At 40.2% G+C, this 18,732-nt stretch overlaps 2 protein-coding genes across 2 annotated transcripts; both read left to right on the plus strand.

The window, feature by feature from the left end:
- The first annotated feature begins 3,354 nt into the window (after positions 1-3,354).
- Positions 3,355-6,357, plus strand: LOC115369007 (betaine--homocysteine S-methyltransferase 1-like). Its single transcript, XM_030065499.1, has 8 exons — positions 3,355-3,423; positions 3,661-3,793; positions 3,923-4,035; positions 4,271-4,462; positions 4,550-4,697; positions 4,952-5,134; positions 5,237-5,465; positions 5,562-6,357. Exons 1-8 carry the CDS (start codon positions 3,400-3,402, stop codon positions 5,740-5,742), a joined length of 1,203 nt encoding a protein of 400 aa, XP_029921359.1. The 5' UTR covers positions 3,355-3,399; the 3' UTR covers positions 5,743-6,357.
- Positions 6,358-9,910: 3,553 nt separating this feature from the next.
- LOC115369006 (betaine--homocysteine S-methyltransferase 1-like) lies at positions 9,911-12,911 on the plus strand. The gene is made up of 8 exons (XM_030065498.1): positions 9,911-9,981; positions 10,218-10,350; positions 10,480-10,592; positions 10,828-11,019; positions 11,110-11,257; positions 11,528-11,710; positions 11,792-12,020; positions 12,116-12,911. The coding sequence occupies exons 1-8, from the start codon at positions 9,958-9,960 to the stop codon at positions 12,294-12,296; spliced, it is 1,203 nt and encodes a 400-aa protein (XP_029921358.1). The 5' UTR covers positions 9,911-9,957; the 3' UTR covers positions 12,297-12,911.
- The last annotated feature ends 5,821 nt before the right edge of the window (positions 12,912-18,732 follow it).

An 18,732-nucleotide genomic window follows, 5' to 3' on the forward strand; every position in this document is an offset into this window, starting at 1 on the left:
AACTTCAGCCATTTCATCACAGGGGATCTTAGCCAACACTTGTGTGTGTGATTTGATTTTCTGACTGCCTTGAGAAACAGACAAAGCTTTGTCACTGTTCAAAAACCAAAATGCAAACAAGATGCCCAACACTTGGCCGTATACTGTTGAAAAAAATACACCTGGAGCAATGAAGAGGTAGCTGATACTAAGTGTACTGAATAATAGTTCTTTCTTGACTCAAACACAAAAAACAATAGGTAGAATTAAACATAACCCATTATTTCCTTTGTTTTGCCCTTTCATAGTCAACAGGGTGTTTACATTTTCTTTTCTCAACATTCTTGCATCTTTCTGTTGCAGTCTTGTCTCCCTCTGGCTTACAAAACCAGATGATATGCACTGGAAAGGAAAGAAAACAATGTGTCATGTTCCTGTTTTATCTTATTCTACCCTTTTTGTATACAGGTATTGCTATGTTTTCTTTCTTGCAGAAATGGGAATGATAATCCCACCTCTCTATCGATCAGGTAGGGCCTCTACTCAGTGATTCTTTACACTGTCCTCCACCTCTCTCTACCTTCTGTCTTGTGCTTAGCTCTGCCCCCTGCTTGTGACACAACATTACTACTAAAGTAGGGCAGGAAGCCCCCCAGTAGGTGCTCTGTGAGGTCCCACTGAGGTCAGCCAAAGAGCTAATTAGTTCAAAATACTTAAGTTTGAACCTCTGAAAATCACCAGTCAAGCTGAAGAAATGCCTTTGCTTCCTTTTGAACTTGGGTGTCTCTAGGTACAACTGCAGTTGTTTTGTTAAATTTGGTCAGTAGATGGATGGCACCCGATGACATTATGTATGTAGGTCAGAGGTCAGAGTACCTTTCCAGTTGCATACTCCCACTGACAGGGAGACACACATCTTACTGACCTCAATACAGCCCTAAAATGCTGCCTATACACCACTGACATCTCTGCTGTAAATAACACCGACTTCAACCTACTTATCATGTGGCAGATACTCCAAACAAAGAGAGCAGAAATACTAGCACCACTTCCTTCCAAGCGTTTAATGGGTAGGTGTGATTTGTGGTGTATTGCCCATCCATGTGGGCAACAATACAACTACTACAACTACTAATACAACCGTCTTGGGGAGTCATTACATTGAGCCTGGAATGGATTATCAGGTGAACTGACCGAATGAGCAGAGTCTTGCTCCCACATCCAAGACATGGCATTTTGTTCTTTATGGCACTTTGAGCCTCCTCCTTCAAACGGTCCTATTAAGACACCAAGGAGTTTACAACCTCACAGAAAAGATCTGCCATCATCAGTCAGAATCTCTTTCCTGATGCTGGCCTTGAAGGATTATACAAAACAGAGCCTGCACAACACATGTGGTTTCTATGAACTACGTCAGGATACTTAATAATTGATTAATAATGGCTACAATGAAGTAACACTATTATTTTTAAGGGTTTCTTGGGGGCCAGGGATAAGGGGTACGAAACAGTAGAATCAATGTAAGGGGTTAATGTAAGTGACCCAGGGTCTACTGCTATTGATATTTTTACTTGGTGGACGTTTCCCATTATGTTACTGTGCAAATCATGCCCAGTTGTACTTCCCTGATACCTGATAAAGATGATTTGTATTCAAAGGAAAGCCAGTGGTACTTGAAACCCATGCTTTATGCAAAAGTGACTCCACAAATCTTATAAAAGAAGCTCAGTGAGCACATCTTTAACACATTGTTGGAAAGTAACACATTTGTGTAACTTTTCAACACATTCGATGTTGGGGAATGATGCATTTCCATTAACATAATTAACACAAATGTTTTCTGTCCTCAAGAAGACAGTAGATGCATGTCAGATCCTTATGATGGTGTATGATGAAGCATTTACAACACAAAATCATGAAGAATGTTACATAAATATTATAAAATGCAAAATCAATTCTACTATTTCTTCTAATACCATCTAGGCTGGTTTATTTAACCGAGTTTGGCTCATTATAACATATTTGATGATTTTCTTGTGACATGCATAACCTTCCAGTGCTTCCAAAAATGCATCTAAAGAAAACAATATCTGAATGTCAAAATGGCAGTAAACATTTGGTGCTTATAATGGAATTTTCATGACATTCACTTTTGACTGCATCTGAGGTGATGTCCCTAAATACATAATTAGATCAATCCAAATCCCAGGCCAAGATAAATCAACAGCCACTGGCTACCACATATCTCAATTTAAATTAGATGACCATAGGGACAAGAGAAGGGAGCTCTATGTAGAGAGAAAGTGCATAACATATATCCAGAAATGTAATTTTACAATGTTCTCTCAGTTTATGACTCCTTTGACAATTGGCATCTAATTTAAAAACTAATAATTCAACTGCTGTAGGTCTATGAAAAGCAATTGCCCAGTCTTCAGTGAAAACCAATACTAAAAAACTATTTATGACTAGTTTGTGGGGGGGAAAATGTAAAAATGAAAAATGAAAAAAGTTTATTAATTTAAAGTTTATGTTTTTTATGTTGACAATGATAAGTCTTTTCACATGCCATTATTGTTCACTTGTTGCATGCTGATGCTATCTGTCTGCAATGACAACTTTGAAAAAAAAAATGCTGGAGGCTACTAATAAGCATTCTCTTCAAACATCCACAGCATCGCATTTTTAAAAGGAAATATTAAACAATTGTTTATTTGTGGCAAAACAAGGAAATAAGCCCAGGAAGTAAAGAGACTGATGTTGTATCAAGCTTTGGTCACTTTGTGAGGTTCAAGTGCACGAGGTCCACATTTATGGTATGAAACAGTGACACATGATCCCATTAATTGCAAGTCAAATGTCTATGATCAAAAGGAGATTATATTTAATAACATTTTTAATTGTATTTACAAGGACTTCCAAAGCTTTGGCTAATTATGCACAACTAAATGCATCTGTCCATTGGCAGGAGTAGATGTTCATATTAAAGTACTTTTTTTTTTTTTTTTTGTACATGCACACATGTAATGCTGGATCTAGCTTCATAGTGCATGCACTCATTAGCTTTAACCACCAAGGAACAAAATGTTACAGTGTCAAAAAAAAAAAAAAAAAAAAAAAAAAAGCTATAATCAGATTCCAAAATACTGTGAAATTGGCACCACATCGACCAGGCTGCTATCTGTTTCTGAAAAATCCATGCACAATAGGTTGTTCTGTGCCAAATTTACATTAATGGATGAGAGGGGAAAAAAAGTTTATGTAAGTATGTAAGAAGTAGGCGGTTCTTTTGGTGACATCAGGAGCACCACACCCCTCTGCTGGATTTTAAAAGCTCTCTGGCGACTGCACCAAATCGTCCAAAACCAGAGCAAGACTGAGGCTGAGAGGCAAAGCGAGCTCATTACTTCTGCAATAACCATGGCACCAGTTGGAGCAAAGAGGGTAAGCATCCTTCCTGAAATCTCACTTTTTTAGATAGATTTATAGATGCACCAGACAGAATGACGGATAACCCATGTCATACTTGTTGTATAGTTCTCTCAAGTTATGAGGCCAATAACTGCAGCACATAAACGTTTTTATACTGAAATGGCCATGTGCATGCTGCCAAATGGCATAGGCCTATTACTTGTGAGCCTGCCTCATGACTTGCTCGTTGCATGGCTGACTGTTACGCAGAACATCCTGGAGCGTCTGGATGCAGGCGAGGTCGTCATCGGGGATGGAGGCTTTGTCTTTGCCCTTGAGAAGAGGGGCTATGTGAAAGCAGGTCCATGGACCCCTGAGGCAGCTGCCGAGTACCCTGAAGCAGGTACCGCTTTGCTCTCCTGCCTTGTTGTTACATGACCTAGACTTACAGGGAAACATTTGTTGCCTAACTGTATTAACAAATTTGTCATTCCAGTTTCATGTAATCTCAGTTGCTGTTGTCTTGTTTCAGTGCGGCAGCTGCATCGGGAATACCTCAGGGCTGGATCCGATGTCATGCAGACTTTCACTTTTTATGGAAGTGATGACAAACTGGAGAACAGAGGCAACAACCAGCGCTTCAGCGTGAGTGCAGCAATTTAATTAATGTTTTGAGTTTCTGCAACTGTAGAAGGCCAGTAGATGCACTGCACACTCTTATCTTAAAATCAGAGCGGTGAGGTTAAGGTATGTTGGCCTGGAACATGACAATTTGCAGCTATAGAAAGTGTTCATTATGCTCAATAATGATTTGTAATTTGATCATCAGTTTTTGCATGTGATTTTTCATGCAAAATGAATGGGTTTCTTTGAACACCAGGGGCGTCAGATCAATGAAGCAGCTTGTGATCTGGCCAGGGAGGTGGCCAATGAAGGCAATGCTATGGTGGCAGGAGGAGTCTCTCAGACTCCCTCTTACCTCAGCTGCAAGAGTGAGAACGAGGTGAAGGCCATCTTTAAGAAGCAGCTTGATGTCTTTGTCCAGAAAAATGTGGACTTCTTGATTGCAGAGGTATGAAGTAAGCAAACAAAGCTTTGATCTCATTGCTAAACAGTCAACTTGTTTTTATGTTTACCAGCATTATGTGATTTTTTGCAGTACTTTGAGTACGTGGAGGAAGCTGAGTGGGCTGTCCAGGTTTTGAGGACTGCCAAGAAACCTGTGGCTGCAACTCTGTGTATTGGACCGGAGGGAGACCTGAACGGAGTCAGTCCTGGAGAATGTGCCGCCAGACTTGTCAGAGCCGGTATGATACACAATTAACCTCTGAGGCTTTCATTGGTTGTGTGATATAGCCTAATTTCCTAATCCTAATTGGTTCCATTACTTAACATTTTCATTCAGTCTTCATAGTTTCTAGTTTGCATTAAGTTTAACATGCAGTTTATTATATCATTAATCAGTATTGATTATTTTCAGAATTTAGCATTTTCTTTCACATGCTTTTGATCTGAGTAGAAGGTTAACACATCAGGTTTGCATATTATTGCCTCACCACAGGAGCTCAGATTGTGGGAGTTAACTCCCACTTTGACCCCATGACCTGTGTGAAGACTGTGAAGATGATGAAGGAGGGTGTGCAGAAGGCCGGACTGAAGGCTCACTACATGACCCAGCCATTGGCCTACCACACTCCTGACTGCAACCGCCAGGGTTTCATTGACCTGCCAGAGTTTCCCTTCTGTATGTACTGATACTCAACACTCCTGTGCCACTTTGATTCATCAGTCCTAAAGTTGAAATGCATGTGTGTACACTATCGTAATGGTTTGTCTTCTCCCACAGCTCTGGAACCAAGAATCCTGACTAGATGGGACATGCAAAAATATGCCCGGGAAGCCTACAATGCTGGCATTCGTTACATCGGAGGCTGCTGCGGATTTGAGCCCTACCACATCCGTGCCCTGGCTGAGGAGCTGGCACCTGAGAGGGGCTTCTTGCCTCCTGCCTCAGAGAAGCATGGCAACTGGGGCAGCAGCCTGGAGATGCACACAAAGCCATGGGTTAGAGCCAGGTACAGAGGCATTTTTGTTCATTCCTTCATTTCCCTTGTAGCATCTCCAACTTTTGAATCACTAAATTGATTCTTCAACATCATTCCATCCTTTAGGGCCCGTCGTGACTACTGGGAGAAGCTGATGCCTGCAAGTGGCCGCCCCTACTGCCCCTCTATGTCTAACCCTGATGGGTGGGGTGTTACCAAAGGCCATGCTGACCTGATGCAGCAGAAGGAGCCCACCTCTCAGGAGCAGCTGAGGGCTCTTTTTGCAAAGGCCAAGGCCAACCAGTGAGCATTTCTCCTAAATATGCGAACACAAGCAACACCACTATGAAGGAGAGGATACCTCTATACTCAATGAAAGTGAATGATTAATTAAATTGAATGGCTTTGTTCCAAAACGACAGCCACCACTGGAATGCTGGATAAGAGTGATTTCATTCTGGAGATAACGGGATTGCATCTGCATCTTGTTTTGAAATAAGAAAGCAACATTAACTTTCATTGTGTATCCAAGAGGAGAGAAGGCATACTTGCATACATTCCCTTTAGCTTGCATACCAAAGAAGAGCTGATGCTTAAATGCTGACGTTGTTCTGTCTTTCTAGGACCATTCTTTTTCTATGAACAAAAGTGATGTCAAACAGATTTGTTGCCACTCGAGAGTTTGGATGTATTGATCTTTTGATGAGAATTGTTGAGAAATGAGAAATGTTTTCCACCTTCACCAGATCTCCAAGATGATTATTCAAAATGGCATTCTGGTGAAGTAAATCTGACCTCAGTGTTCAAAACAGCAAGTGAAAATGTGTTTGAACAATGCCTTACTTTAACACTCCAAAAGTCTGAGATGGTGTCTTATAAAGAGAGAATAACTGTATAAATAAACCTGCAATTGTGAAAAACAGCCTAACTGTGTATGTTTATTTTTTCCTTTGGGGAATTTTATTTTTAAGGGTGGCCATATACCAATGTCATATTGCAAAATACTAACTGACAAAGTTGTCACAAGAAACATAACCAAGAGAAATGCTATGGGGAATATTTATCATGCAACAAACATAAACAAGATGTGTTTGAAAGCTTTAACTGATACATTCAACAAGACAAGGCTCTCAACATTTCTAACTGATCAAATGAAAGGAATGTAAAGCAAAAGCATGTTTTTGCAACGCGTCAAATGTTAAAGAGTGTCTCTAAACAATACTTACGCTTTTTGCACTCCATGTACGAAGATGCCAGTGGACTCTGAGACACATCAGTCTGAAGAAAATAAACTAGTGTTAGAAGCGGTTTTGATAAATTGCTGTAGGACAATGAAAATTTCCATGGAATTTCCTGGGAGTTGTTCATGGTATCAAAACGGGCACAAACAATGGCAGAGGAGATACACTATATGGACAAAAGTATCAGGCCACCAACACACTACACCTACAAGGGGCTTTTGTGATACCTCATTCTAAATCCCCCCCCCCTCCCTTGAAGCTGTAACAGTTTCCACTCTTCTGGGAAGGCTTTCTACAAGACTTTGGAGTATGTCTGTGGGAATTTTTGCCCATTTATCCAGAAGAGCATTTGTGAGGTCAGACACTGATGTTGGACAAGAGGGCCTGGCTCACAATCTCTGTTCTAGTTCATCCCAAAGGTGTTGGATGGGGTTGAGGTCAGGGCTCTGTGCAGGCCACTCAAGTTCTTACACACTAATCTCACCCAACTATGACTTTATAGACCTTGTTTTGTGCACTGGGGCACAGTCATGCTGGAATCACGCTCTGAACCGCTCCATCCCACACTTGGTGTTGTGCTTGGTGATGTGAGACTTGCATGCAGCTGCTCGGCCATGGAAACCCATGCCATGAAGCTCCCAGCGCACAGTTTTTGTGCTGATGTTAATGCCAGAGGAGGTTTGGAGCTCTGCAGTCACTGAGTCAGCAGAGTGTTGGCCACTTTTACGCACTATGAGCCTCAGCACTCTGCGACCCCACTCTGAACTTTACGTGGTCTGCCACTTGGTGGCTGAGTTGCTGTGGTTTCTAAACAGTCTTCCACTTTGCAATAATACCATAATAATGCTTACAGTATATTGTGAAATATCTAGAAGGGAAGAAATTTCACAAACTGACTTGTTGCAATGGTGGCATCCTATTACATTACTAATACAGTACCACAGTGGAATTCAGTGAGCTCTTTAGAACGAGCCATTCCTTCACAAATGTTTGTGAAGGCAGACTGCACAGCTAGCTGCTTGATTTTATACACCTGTGGCAATGGGACAGACTTCAGTGATTAAAAGGTGTGGCCCAATACTTTTGTCCATATAGTGTATGTGGCTTTAGATGTACTGAACAGGGCAGATGTGATGAGTGCAAAAACACATACCAAAAACAGAAACCTTAAACATGGTGGGGCAGTGAGTTTCAACTATGTGCTAGTAAGTGTGGAGAGTCTGCAGGCTTTCATTCCAGACAAAGGCTGTCCCAGGTGATTTCACTGCTGAATAGTTCCACTTGGTGTAGTGTCACAATGAGAGCCCTCTGTTTGAACATTGTGTGGACTGAGAATCAAAGGCTTGATCTGCTGAACAACTTGATCTACAGTCTTGAACAGACTCTGAAGTTATCGGTGCTCTCAGCGCCATAAAAGAGATTAAAGCTATGAAATAATTCTGTTATGCCAAATAAAAGGAAAAAGAGAGAGGCCGAAATGCAATCAATCACTTATTGCTGGATTCGGGTTTTTTTTTGTTTTTTCAGTTTCAGAGGTCAAGGCCTGAACCACTACCATCACCAGTGGGCCCATGAAACACATTTATAACCCACTGCAATGTCTTAAATATAAATGACTTCAGAAAATAAATAATTGTAATTGTAATACTGTAATAATACTGACTGTAATACTACTACTACTCCTACTACTACTAGTACTATTACTTCTACTACCAGTAGCAACAACAACATTAATAACAATAATAATAATAATAATTTTTCCTGAGAACTGATCAATTATTTGCCTATTTCAGTACTCCTGTACCAACTGAATAATCAGTCTCAAACAAATATTGTTGCTATTGGTGGCCAATTCTTTTGTCATCATTTTTTTTCCCCATTTTGTGTTTTAATATTTCATATTAATGTTTAATTGACATTAGCTGAAAAAAGTCCACCACTTAACACTAAATAGTGTTTTTTTCTTTCTTTCATTTTTTTTTTCATTTCAAAGTTAATTATGGCTAATGACCATTTAAGTTATATAAACATAAATAAATAAATAAATGGGAAAAGCCACAGCATCGCATTTTTAAAAGGAAATGTTAAACAATTGTTTATTTTTGGCAAAACAAGGAAATAAGCCCAGGAAGTATCAAGCTTTGGTCACTTTGTGAGGTTCAAGTGCACGAGGTCCACATTTATGGTATGAAACAGTGACACATGATCCCATTAATTGCAAGTCAGATGTCTATGAACAAATGGAGATTATATTTAATAACATTTTTGATTGTATTTACAAGGACTTCAAAAGCTTTGGCTAATTACACACAACTGAATGCATCTGTCCATTGGCAGGAGTAGATATTCATATTAAAGTACTTTTTATTTATTTATTTTTTTTACTGTCGTTGCATGATTTGCATTGTTGAATTTGGAATGCCACTAAAGGAAGGGGCAGTCATTTTATACACAAGTCCTTAAGTTTGGCTGGACATAAGCAATATGTCCCCTCCTGTCACATTTCTGTCTGTCTGCTCCGGTCGTACAGCCCATACAGCTGCGCCTGTTTGCTGGCAACGGTCTCCCATCTCACATCACAATGTCTGCCTATCCTTCCCAGCATGTGGAAGCAAATGTGCTCTCACTCACAGAATTGTTTTCACGGTTTAGAGATATTTTCACTGCCTAAAATGTACATTTCCATGAACATTTCTACATGCACAAAACCACACAGCTTGAAGATTACTGCACATAAAATCAACCACACATTCATTAGCAGCATAAAGGGATGTTGACAGGCTCCTAAATTAAAATGTTTGTATCAGTTACACGCTGCACTAATTCACAACTTTCCATTGATAATTACTCCCTTCTGTTTCTGCCAAAATGAAATGCACATAAGTAATGCTGGATCTAGCTTCATAGTGCATGCACTCATTAGCTTTAACCACCAAGGAACAAAATGTTACAGTGTCAAAAAAAAAAAAAAAAAAAAAAAAAAAAAGCTATAATCAGAGTCCAAAATACTGTGAAATTGGCACCATATCGACCAGGCTGCTATCTGTTTCTGAAAAATCCACGCACAACAGGTTGTTCTGTGCCAAATTTACATTAATGGATGAGAGGGGAAAAAAGTTTATGTAAGTATGTAAGAAGCAGGCGGTTCTTTTGGTGACATCAGGAGCACCACACCCCTCTGCTGGATTATATAAGCGCTCCGGCAACTGCACCAAATCGTCCAAAACCAGAGCAAGACCGAAGCTGAGAGGCAGAGCGAGCTCATTACTTCTGCAATAACCATGGCACCAGTCGGAGCAAAGAGGGTAAGCATGCTTCCTGAAATCTCACTTTTTTAGATAGATTTATAGATGCACCAGACAGAATGAGGGATAACCCATGTCATACTTGTTGCATAGTTCTCTCAAGTTATGAGGGCAATAACTGCAGCACATAAATGTTTTATACTGAAATGGCCATGTGCATGCTGCCAAATGGCATAGGCCTATTACTTGTGAGCCTGCCTCATGACTTGCTCGTTGCATGGCTGACTGTTACGCAGAACATCCTGGAGCGTCTGGATGCAGGCGAGGTCGTCATCGGGGATGGAGGCTACGTCTTTGCCCTTGAGAAGAGGGGCTATGTCAAAGCAGGTCCATGGACCCCAGAGGCAGCTGCTGAGTACCCTGAAGCAGGTACCGCTTTGCTCTCCTGCCTTGTTGGGACATGACCTAGACTTACAGGGAACTGTTTGTTGCCTAACTGTATTAACAAACCTGTCATTCCAGTTTCATGTAATCTCAGTTGCTGTTGTCTTGTTTCAGTGCGGCAGCTGCATCGGGAATATCTCAGGGCTGGAGCCAATGTCATGCAGACTTTCACATTTTATGCAAGTGATGACAAACTGGAGAACAGAGGCAACAACCAGCGCTTCAGCGTGAGTGCAGCAATTTAAATAATGTTTTGAGTTTCCGCAACTGTAGAAGGCCAGTAGATGCACTGCACAGTCTTATCTTAAAATCACAGGGGTGCGGTTAAGGTATGTTGGCCTGGAACATGACAATTTGTAGCTATAGAAAGTGTTCATTATGCTCAATAATGATTTGCAATTTGATCATCAGTTTTTGCATGTGATTTTTCATGCAAAATGAATGGGTTTCTTTGAACACCAGGGGCGTCAGATCAATGAAGCAGCTTGTGATCTGGCCAGAGAGGTGGCCAATGAAGGCGATGCTATGGTGGCAGGAGGAGTCTCTCAGACTCCCGCTTACCTCAGCTGCAAGAGTGAGAACGAGGTGAAGGCCATCTTTAAGAAGCAGCTTGATGTCTTTGCCCAGAAAAATGTGGACTTCTTGATTGCAGAGGTATGAAGTAAGCACACAAAGCTTTGATCTCATTGCTAAACAGTCAACTTGTCTTTATGTTTACCAGCATTATGTGATTTTTTTTTGCAGTACTTTGAGCACGTGGAGGAAGCTGAGTGGGCTGTCCAAGTTTTGACAGCTGCCAAGAAACCTGTGGCTGCAACTCTGTGTATTGGACCGGAGGGAGACCTGCACGGAGTCAGTCCTGGAGAATGTGCTGCCAGACTTGTCAGAGCCGGTATGATACACAATTAACCTCTGAGGCTTTCATTGGTTGTGTGATATAGCCTAATTTCCATTACTTAACATTTTCATTCAGTCTTCATAGTTTCTAGTTTGCATTACGGTCAACATGCAGTTTATCATATAACTAATCAATATTGATTATTATCAGTATTTAGCATTTAGCATTTTCTTTCACATGCTTTTGATCTAAGTACAAGGTTAACACTTAACTTTGCTGGACAATGAGTGCTAATCAGGTTTGCATATTATTGCCTCACCACAGGAGCTCAGATTGTGGGAGTTAACTGCCACTTTGACCCCATGACCTGTGTGAAGACTGTGAAGATGATGAAGGAGGGTGTGCAGAAGGCCGGACTGAAGGCTCACTACATGATCCAGCCATTGGCCTACCACACTCCTGACTGCAACTGCCAGGGCTTCATTGACCTGCCAGAGTTTCCCTTCTGTATGTACTGATACTCAACACTCCTGTGCCACGTGTGTGCCATGTGTGTACACTATCATAATGGTTTGTCTTCTCCCACAGCTCTGGAACCAAGAATCCTGACTAGATGGGACATGCAAAAATATGCCCGGGAAGCCTACGATGCTGGCATTCGTTACATCGGAGGCTGCTGTGGATTTGAGCCCTACCACATCCGTGCCCTGGCTGAGGAGCTGGCACATGAGAGGGGCTTCTTGCCTCCTGCCTCAGAGAAACATGGCATCTGGGGTGCCAGCCTGGACATGCACACAAAGCCATGGGTTAGAGCCAGGTACAGAGGCAATTTTTTCATTCCTTCATTTCCCTTGTAGCATCTCCAACTTTTGAATCACTAAATTGATTCTTCAACATCATTCCATCCTTTAGGGCCCGTCGTGACTACTGGGAGAAGCTGAAGCCTGCAAGTGGCCGTCCCTACTGCCCCTCTATGTCTAACCCTGATGGGTGGGGTGTTACCAAAGGCCATGCTGACCTGATGCAGCAGAAGGAGTCCACCTCTCAGGAGCAGCAGAGGGCTCTTTTTGCAAAGGCCAAGGCCAACCAGTGAGCATTTCTCCTAAATATGCGAACACAAGCAACACCACTATGAAGGAGAGGATATCTCTATACTCAATGAAAGTGAATGATTAATTAAATTGCATGGCTTTGTTCCAAAACGACAGCCACCACTGGAATGCTGGATAAGAGTGATTTCATTCTGGAGATAACAGGATTGCATCTGTATCTTGTTTTGAAATAAGAAAGCAACATTAACTTTCATTGTGTATCCAAGAGGAGAGAAGGCATACTTGCATACATTCCCTTTAGCTTGCATACCAAAGAAGAGCTGATGCTTAAATGCTGACGTTGTTCTGTCTTTCTAGGACCATTCTTTTTCTATGAACAAAAGTGATGTCAAACAGATTTGTTGCCACTCGAGAGTTTGGATGTATTGATCTTTTGATGAGAATTGTTGAGAAATGAGAAATGTTTTCCACCTTCACCAGATCTCCAAGATGATTATTCAAAATGGCATTCTGGTGAAGTAAATCTGACCTCAGTGTTCAAAACAGCAAGTGAAAATGTGTTTGAACAATGCCTTACTTTAACACTCCAAAAGTCTGAGATGGTGTCTTATAAAGAGAGAATAACTGTATAAATAAACCTGCAATTGTGAAAAACAGCCTAACTGTGTATGTTTTTGTTTTTTGTTTTTTTCCTTTGGGGAATTTTATTTTTAAAGATGGCCATATAACAATGTCATATTGCAAAATACTAACTGACAAAGCTGTCACAAAAATAACCAAGAGAAATGCTATAGGGAATATTTATCATACAACAAACATAAACATGATGTGTTTGAAAGCTTTAACTGATACATTCAACAAGACAAGGCTCTCAACATTTCTAACTCTGATCAAATGAGAGGAATGTAAAGCAAAAGCATGTTTTTTGTGAAGTGTCAAATATTAAGTGTCTCTAAACAATACTTAATCTTTTTGCACTCCATGTATGAAGATGCCAGTGGACTCTGAGACACATCAGTCTGAAGAAAATAAACTAGTGTTAGAAGTGGTTTTGATAAATTGCTGTAAGACACTGAAAATTTCCATGGAATTTCCTGGGAGTTGTTCATGGTATCAAAACTGGCACAAACAATGGCAGAAGAGATACACTATATGGACAAAAGTATCAGGCCACCAACACACTACACCTACAAGGGGCTTTTGTGATATCCCATTCTAAATCCTCAGGCATTAATAAGGAGTTGGTCCCCCCTTTGAAGCTATAACAGTTTCCAATCTTCTGGGAAGGCTTTCTACAAGATTTTGGAGCGTGTCTGTGGGAATCTTTTCCCATTTATCCAGAAAAGCATTTGTGGGGTCAGACACTGATGCTGGATGAGAGGGCCTGGCTCATAATCTCTGTTGTAGCTCATCCCAAAGGTGATGGATGGGGTTCCGTGCAGGCCACTCAAGTTCTTCCACACCAAACTCACCCAACTATGCCTTTATAGACCTTGTTTTGTGCACTGGGGCACAGTCATGCTAGAATAGAAACAAAGCTGGATACAGAGAATTGTCCAAAATGTCTTGGTAAGCTGAAGCATTAAGATTTCCCTTCACTGGAACTAAGGGGCAGAGGCCCACCCCAGAAAAACAAGCCCATTGCATTATCCCTCCTCCACCAAACTTTACAGTCGGCACAATGCAGTCAGGCAGGAAGCGTTCTCCTGGTATTTGCCAAACCCAGACTCACCCATCAGACCGCCAGATAGAGAAGCGTGATTCATCACTCCACAGAACAAGTTTTCACCACCGCAGAGTCCAGTGGCAGTGTGCTCTAAACTGCTCCATCCCACACTTGGTGTTGTGCTTGGTGATGTGAGGCTTGCATGCAGCTGCTCGGCCATGGAAACCCATGCCATGAAGCTCCCGGTGCTCAGTTTTTGTGCTGATGTTAATGCCAGAGGAGGTTTGGAGCTCTGCAGTCACTGAGTCAGCAGAGTTTTGGCTACTTTTACGCACTATGAGCTTCAGCACTCAGCGACCCCACTCTGTAACTTTACATGGTCTGCCACTTGGTGGCTGAGTTGCTGCGGTTACTAAACACTTCCACTTTGCAATAATACCATAATAATGCTTACAGTTGATCGTGAAATATCTAGGAGGGAAGAAATTTCACGAACTGACTTGTTGCAATGGTGGCATCCTATTACATTACTATTACAGCTCCACAGTGGAATTCAGTGAGCTCTTTAGAACGAGCCATTCCTTCACAAATGTTTGTGAAGGCAGACTGCATGGCTAGCTGCTTAATTTTATACACCTGTGGCAATGGGACCGAATTCAGTGATTAAAAGGTGTGGCCCAATACTTTTGTCCATATAGTGTATGTGGCTTTAGATGTACTGAACAGGGCAGATGTGATGAGCGCTTTTATCCCCATCTAGTGGACAACAAAAACACATACCAAAAACAGAAACCTTAAACATGGTGGGGCAGTGAGTTTCAACTATGTGCTAGTAAGTGTGGAGAGTCTGCAGGCTTTCATTCTAGACAAAGGCTGTCCCAGGTGATTTCATTGCTGAATAGTTCCACTTGGTGTAGTGTCACAATGAGAGCCGTCTGTTTGAACATTGCATGGACTGAGAATCAAAGGCTTGATCTGCTGAACAACTTGATCTACAGTCTTGAACAGACTCTGAAGTTATCGGTGCTCTCAGCGCCATAAAAGAGATACTTCTGTTATGCCAAATAAAAGGAAAAAGAGAGAGGGAGAAATGCAATAAATCACTTATAGCTGGATTCAGGATTTTTGCTCAGTTTCAGAGGTCAAGACCTGAACCACTACCACCAGTGGGCCCATGAAACACATTTATAACCCACTGCAATGTCTTAAATTTAAATGGCTTCAGAAAATAAATATCTGTAATTGTTATACTGTAATAATACTGATTGTAATACTACTACTACTACTACTACTACTACTACTACTGTTACTACTACTACCAATAACAACAACAACATTAATAACAATAATAATAATATTTTTTTCCCCAGAACTGATCAATTATTTGCCTATTTCAGTACTCCTGTACCGACTGAATAATCAGTCTCAAACAAATATTGTTGCTATTGGTGGCCAATTTTTTGTCATCATTTTTTTTTTCCATTTTGTGTTTTAATATTTCATATTAATGTTTAATGTTCTATTAGCTGAAAAAAGTCCACCACTTAACACTAAATAGTGTTTTTTTCTTTCTTTCTTTTTTTTTTTTTTTTTAATTTCAAAGTTAATTATGGCTAATGACCGTTTAAGTTATATAAACATAAATGAATAAATGGGAAAAGCCACTGGCACTAATGTACTTGTCATTACGCAATATCCATTGCAAAACTTTCATTGAACTGTGGTTCTATGGAGCACAGCAGCTTGTTGTTCAGTGATGCTGAAACCACACAAACCAAAGCTGCAATTTTTTAATCAATTGCCAGATCTGTTGGAGCTTCTAAACAGGAACACTGTTAACAAATCAGTGAAAAAAGTAAATGATCCTGAGGCTTGATGTACTGTAGGATGGCTCCACATCTTCAAAAAAAAAAAAAAAAAAAAAAAAAAGGTTAACAACAGCCATCTGCCCTGCTGAAGTGCCCTTGAGCAAAATAATAAATCATAGCAAGCCAAAGGGACCTATGTACTTTCTTTCATGTGGATCAGGGCAACAATAAGACATTTTCTCCATTTGGATCATGACTTTTTTTTTTTTTAAGTTTGTTGTAAGGCCGCATGCTGAGCAGCAAATATTATCTGTAGATGACAATTTTGCAACATGTATATTTCATGACCCACTGGGCCATACATGTATTAGCTGTTTTAAGTTTTTGTGGAAAATGATCTCGACTGTGTTGCAACTCAAACATACTGCAAAGTCATTAACATCCGCTGTGTCACAGAGCATCATGATACAATCATGAAAGTGAAAAAAGAAAATCTTGTTCTTAGACATGATCCTGAACATTTGCTTTTTCAAGAACACTTTAATATATATATGTAAGCTTCTGAGACTATTTGACTCTGTCTGTTTCTGTATTGCAACAACAACAACAACAACAACAACACACACACACTTCCCAAACCATATTAATATAATAGACAGATGCCATTACCCGTGGCACAAAAACTGCCGGGCCTACATTTAATAGGCAACTGTGGCATATTGCAAATTGCAATGTAGCATGACAGAGGATAGAGGATCAGATATAAGAAAAGAAAAAATAAGTTGAATGGAAAGACAGAAATACAAATTTACTCCAAAATAGGGAATATATGCAGGATTGATTGATCAATTAATTGATTGATTGATTTATACTTTATTGTCAGCCAGGGCTATAATTTTTCGTGCATCAACAGCAGCACCATTTGTGACAGCAGATGATAAAAAAGGATGAATGAAAGGCAGACAATGTTTCAAAAGGGAAGATGAGGTAAAGGTAAAGAAGATGTGATGAATGCCACTCATAACCCAAAACATATGAGCATTATTTATGTTTTGGTGTGTATTTGACATCAACCATTAGCTTTAAGACAGGCATTTAAAAGTGTTACATTACTCCAGTGGGTTGTTAGTCTGGGTATGAACCTGTGGGGTTTGAATCTGCACAGTCTGCCTCTAAAACATTAAAAGTTGTTCATCTTTCTTTTTAGCAAATGCACAGCTGTCCAGCAGGTGGCGACACACACCAGGCTGACACTGAAAACATACAGGCTACAGGCAAAGGCGTCCAATTTTACAAAGTTGGGGGAAGGGTTACGTCAACACGCTCTGTGCGCGCTTACGTCAAGGATTTGTCCACGTGCAGATGTTTACGCTCCTCGTGCACAGATAGACGTCAACATGCCATAGCACAAACCTAGAGAAAGACATGAGGCACGATTTTGACAAACAGCCACTAGACCATTTATGATGAGAAAACAGGGAATAATACAGAATCAGTTCAGTGTTTCTTGTTGAGGGCTTTATAAAAAAAAAAAAAAAAAAAAAAAAATTGGAGAGGCTGTCCCGCTGCCTTCAGGTCACATGGGAAACTGCACATTGGGGTGTTGCTTCACGAGGAGGTGATTAAGCTTTCAAAGTCACAAATTCACAAATGAAAATTCATGTTGACTGCTGTTGGTGATCATTATCATCAGATTTGTAGCATGTAACACGGGCATAAAGAGCATGGTGAGATAATGCCCTGCAGCGCACTGAGCATTACATCGTCAGGCTTAATCAGATCCAGTGAGTGGCTGTGTCCTGACGTGACTTTTTAAGAGGTGAGATAACCTGCCGGGCTCGTCTGATGAAATTTATTTGTTGAAGTAAATCAGAAATATTATCGGTCTGAATCAAAGCCCAGACTCTCATCGGAAAATTTACAACCCTAAAGGCCCATCACAGCCTTGGCTACTGAGTCGACAAAGGTCTGCTGGTTAAATGGTTTCCAAATGTGTGATTACAGTCCTTCACTATAACCCGATAAAGAGATCATAATAATAATAATAATAATAATAATAATAAAGGTCAGTATTATAGGCAGGTAGTTGAGGATCAGAATCAGAAATACTTAATTGATCCCCGAGGGAAAATTGGGTCGTTTGCATCAAGACAGGAGTATATTACCAGAAATTTGCAAAAAAAAAAAAAAAAAAAAAAAAAAAAAAAAGGAGAAGAAGAAGAGAAGAAAAGAAAACCGTGTGTACAGTATGTGTAAAACATGTGCATTATGTATAACAAAACGCACCTGGTGAACACACATGCCCATGAATGTATTTTTTAAGGTCCTGACAAACCCTCTGTCTTTTTTTTTTTTTTAATAGATGACATTTGTTGTTTAAAGATTTTAAATTAAAAAGAAAAGTAAAGGTGCATTATGCTAATTATGCAACATGATGAATGTGGCCTAAATGAACTGTAAGCTTTATTTTTTATTTTTCATTTTATTTTACTTAATTTAATTTCAGTTTTAGAATTTCTTAATTGGGCTTACATGTTGTTCGAGTGTTTTAATGGATGTTATCTGTATTTTCGAATATATTTTGAACTGTGGCCCATTTAACCCTCCTATTATCTTTGGGGTCAATTTGACACCATTCTGTGTTTAAAGTCTGTAAATACATGATTAGCATTTTTTCATATTTTATGGCTTTTCCTCATTTAAAGGGGACAAATGGGTAAACATAAATTAACATTATGATGTTTTCAATGTCCTGTACACAGTTTGTACACACAAGTGTTTTTTCTGGCTTTTTTAGCTGTATAAAGCATAGAGGAAATATCAATATTTTACACACAGTCGTTTTAACTGTCTCACCTGGGGACACTAAAGTGAAGGAAACTGGTATTTACAAATCTCCCATAGGAATTGAACGCAGCACGTCGGGGAGGAGGGGGGCAGTAAATCCCACCCCGGATTTGACAGCACGCACCTTGTCTGCTTGTAAACAGAGGCTCACACGTG

The sequence above is a fragment of the Myripristis murdjan genome, chromosome 12 (genome assembly GCF_902150065.1).
Source record: "Myripristis murdjan chromosome 12, fMyrMur1.1, whole genome shotgun sequence".
Taxonomy (NCBI): Eukaryota; Metazoa; Chordata; class Actinopteri; order Holocentriformes; family Holocentridae; genus Myripristis; species Myripristis murdjan.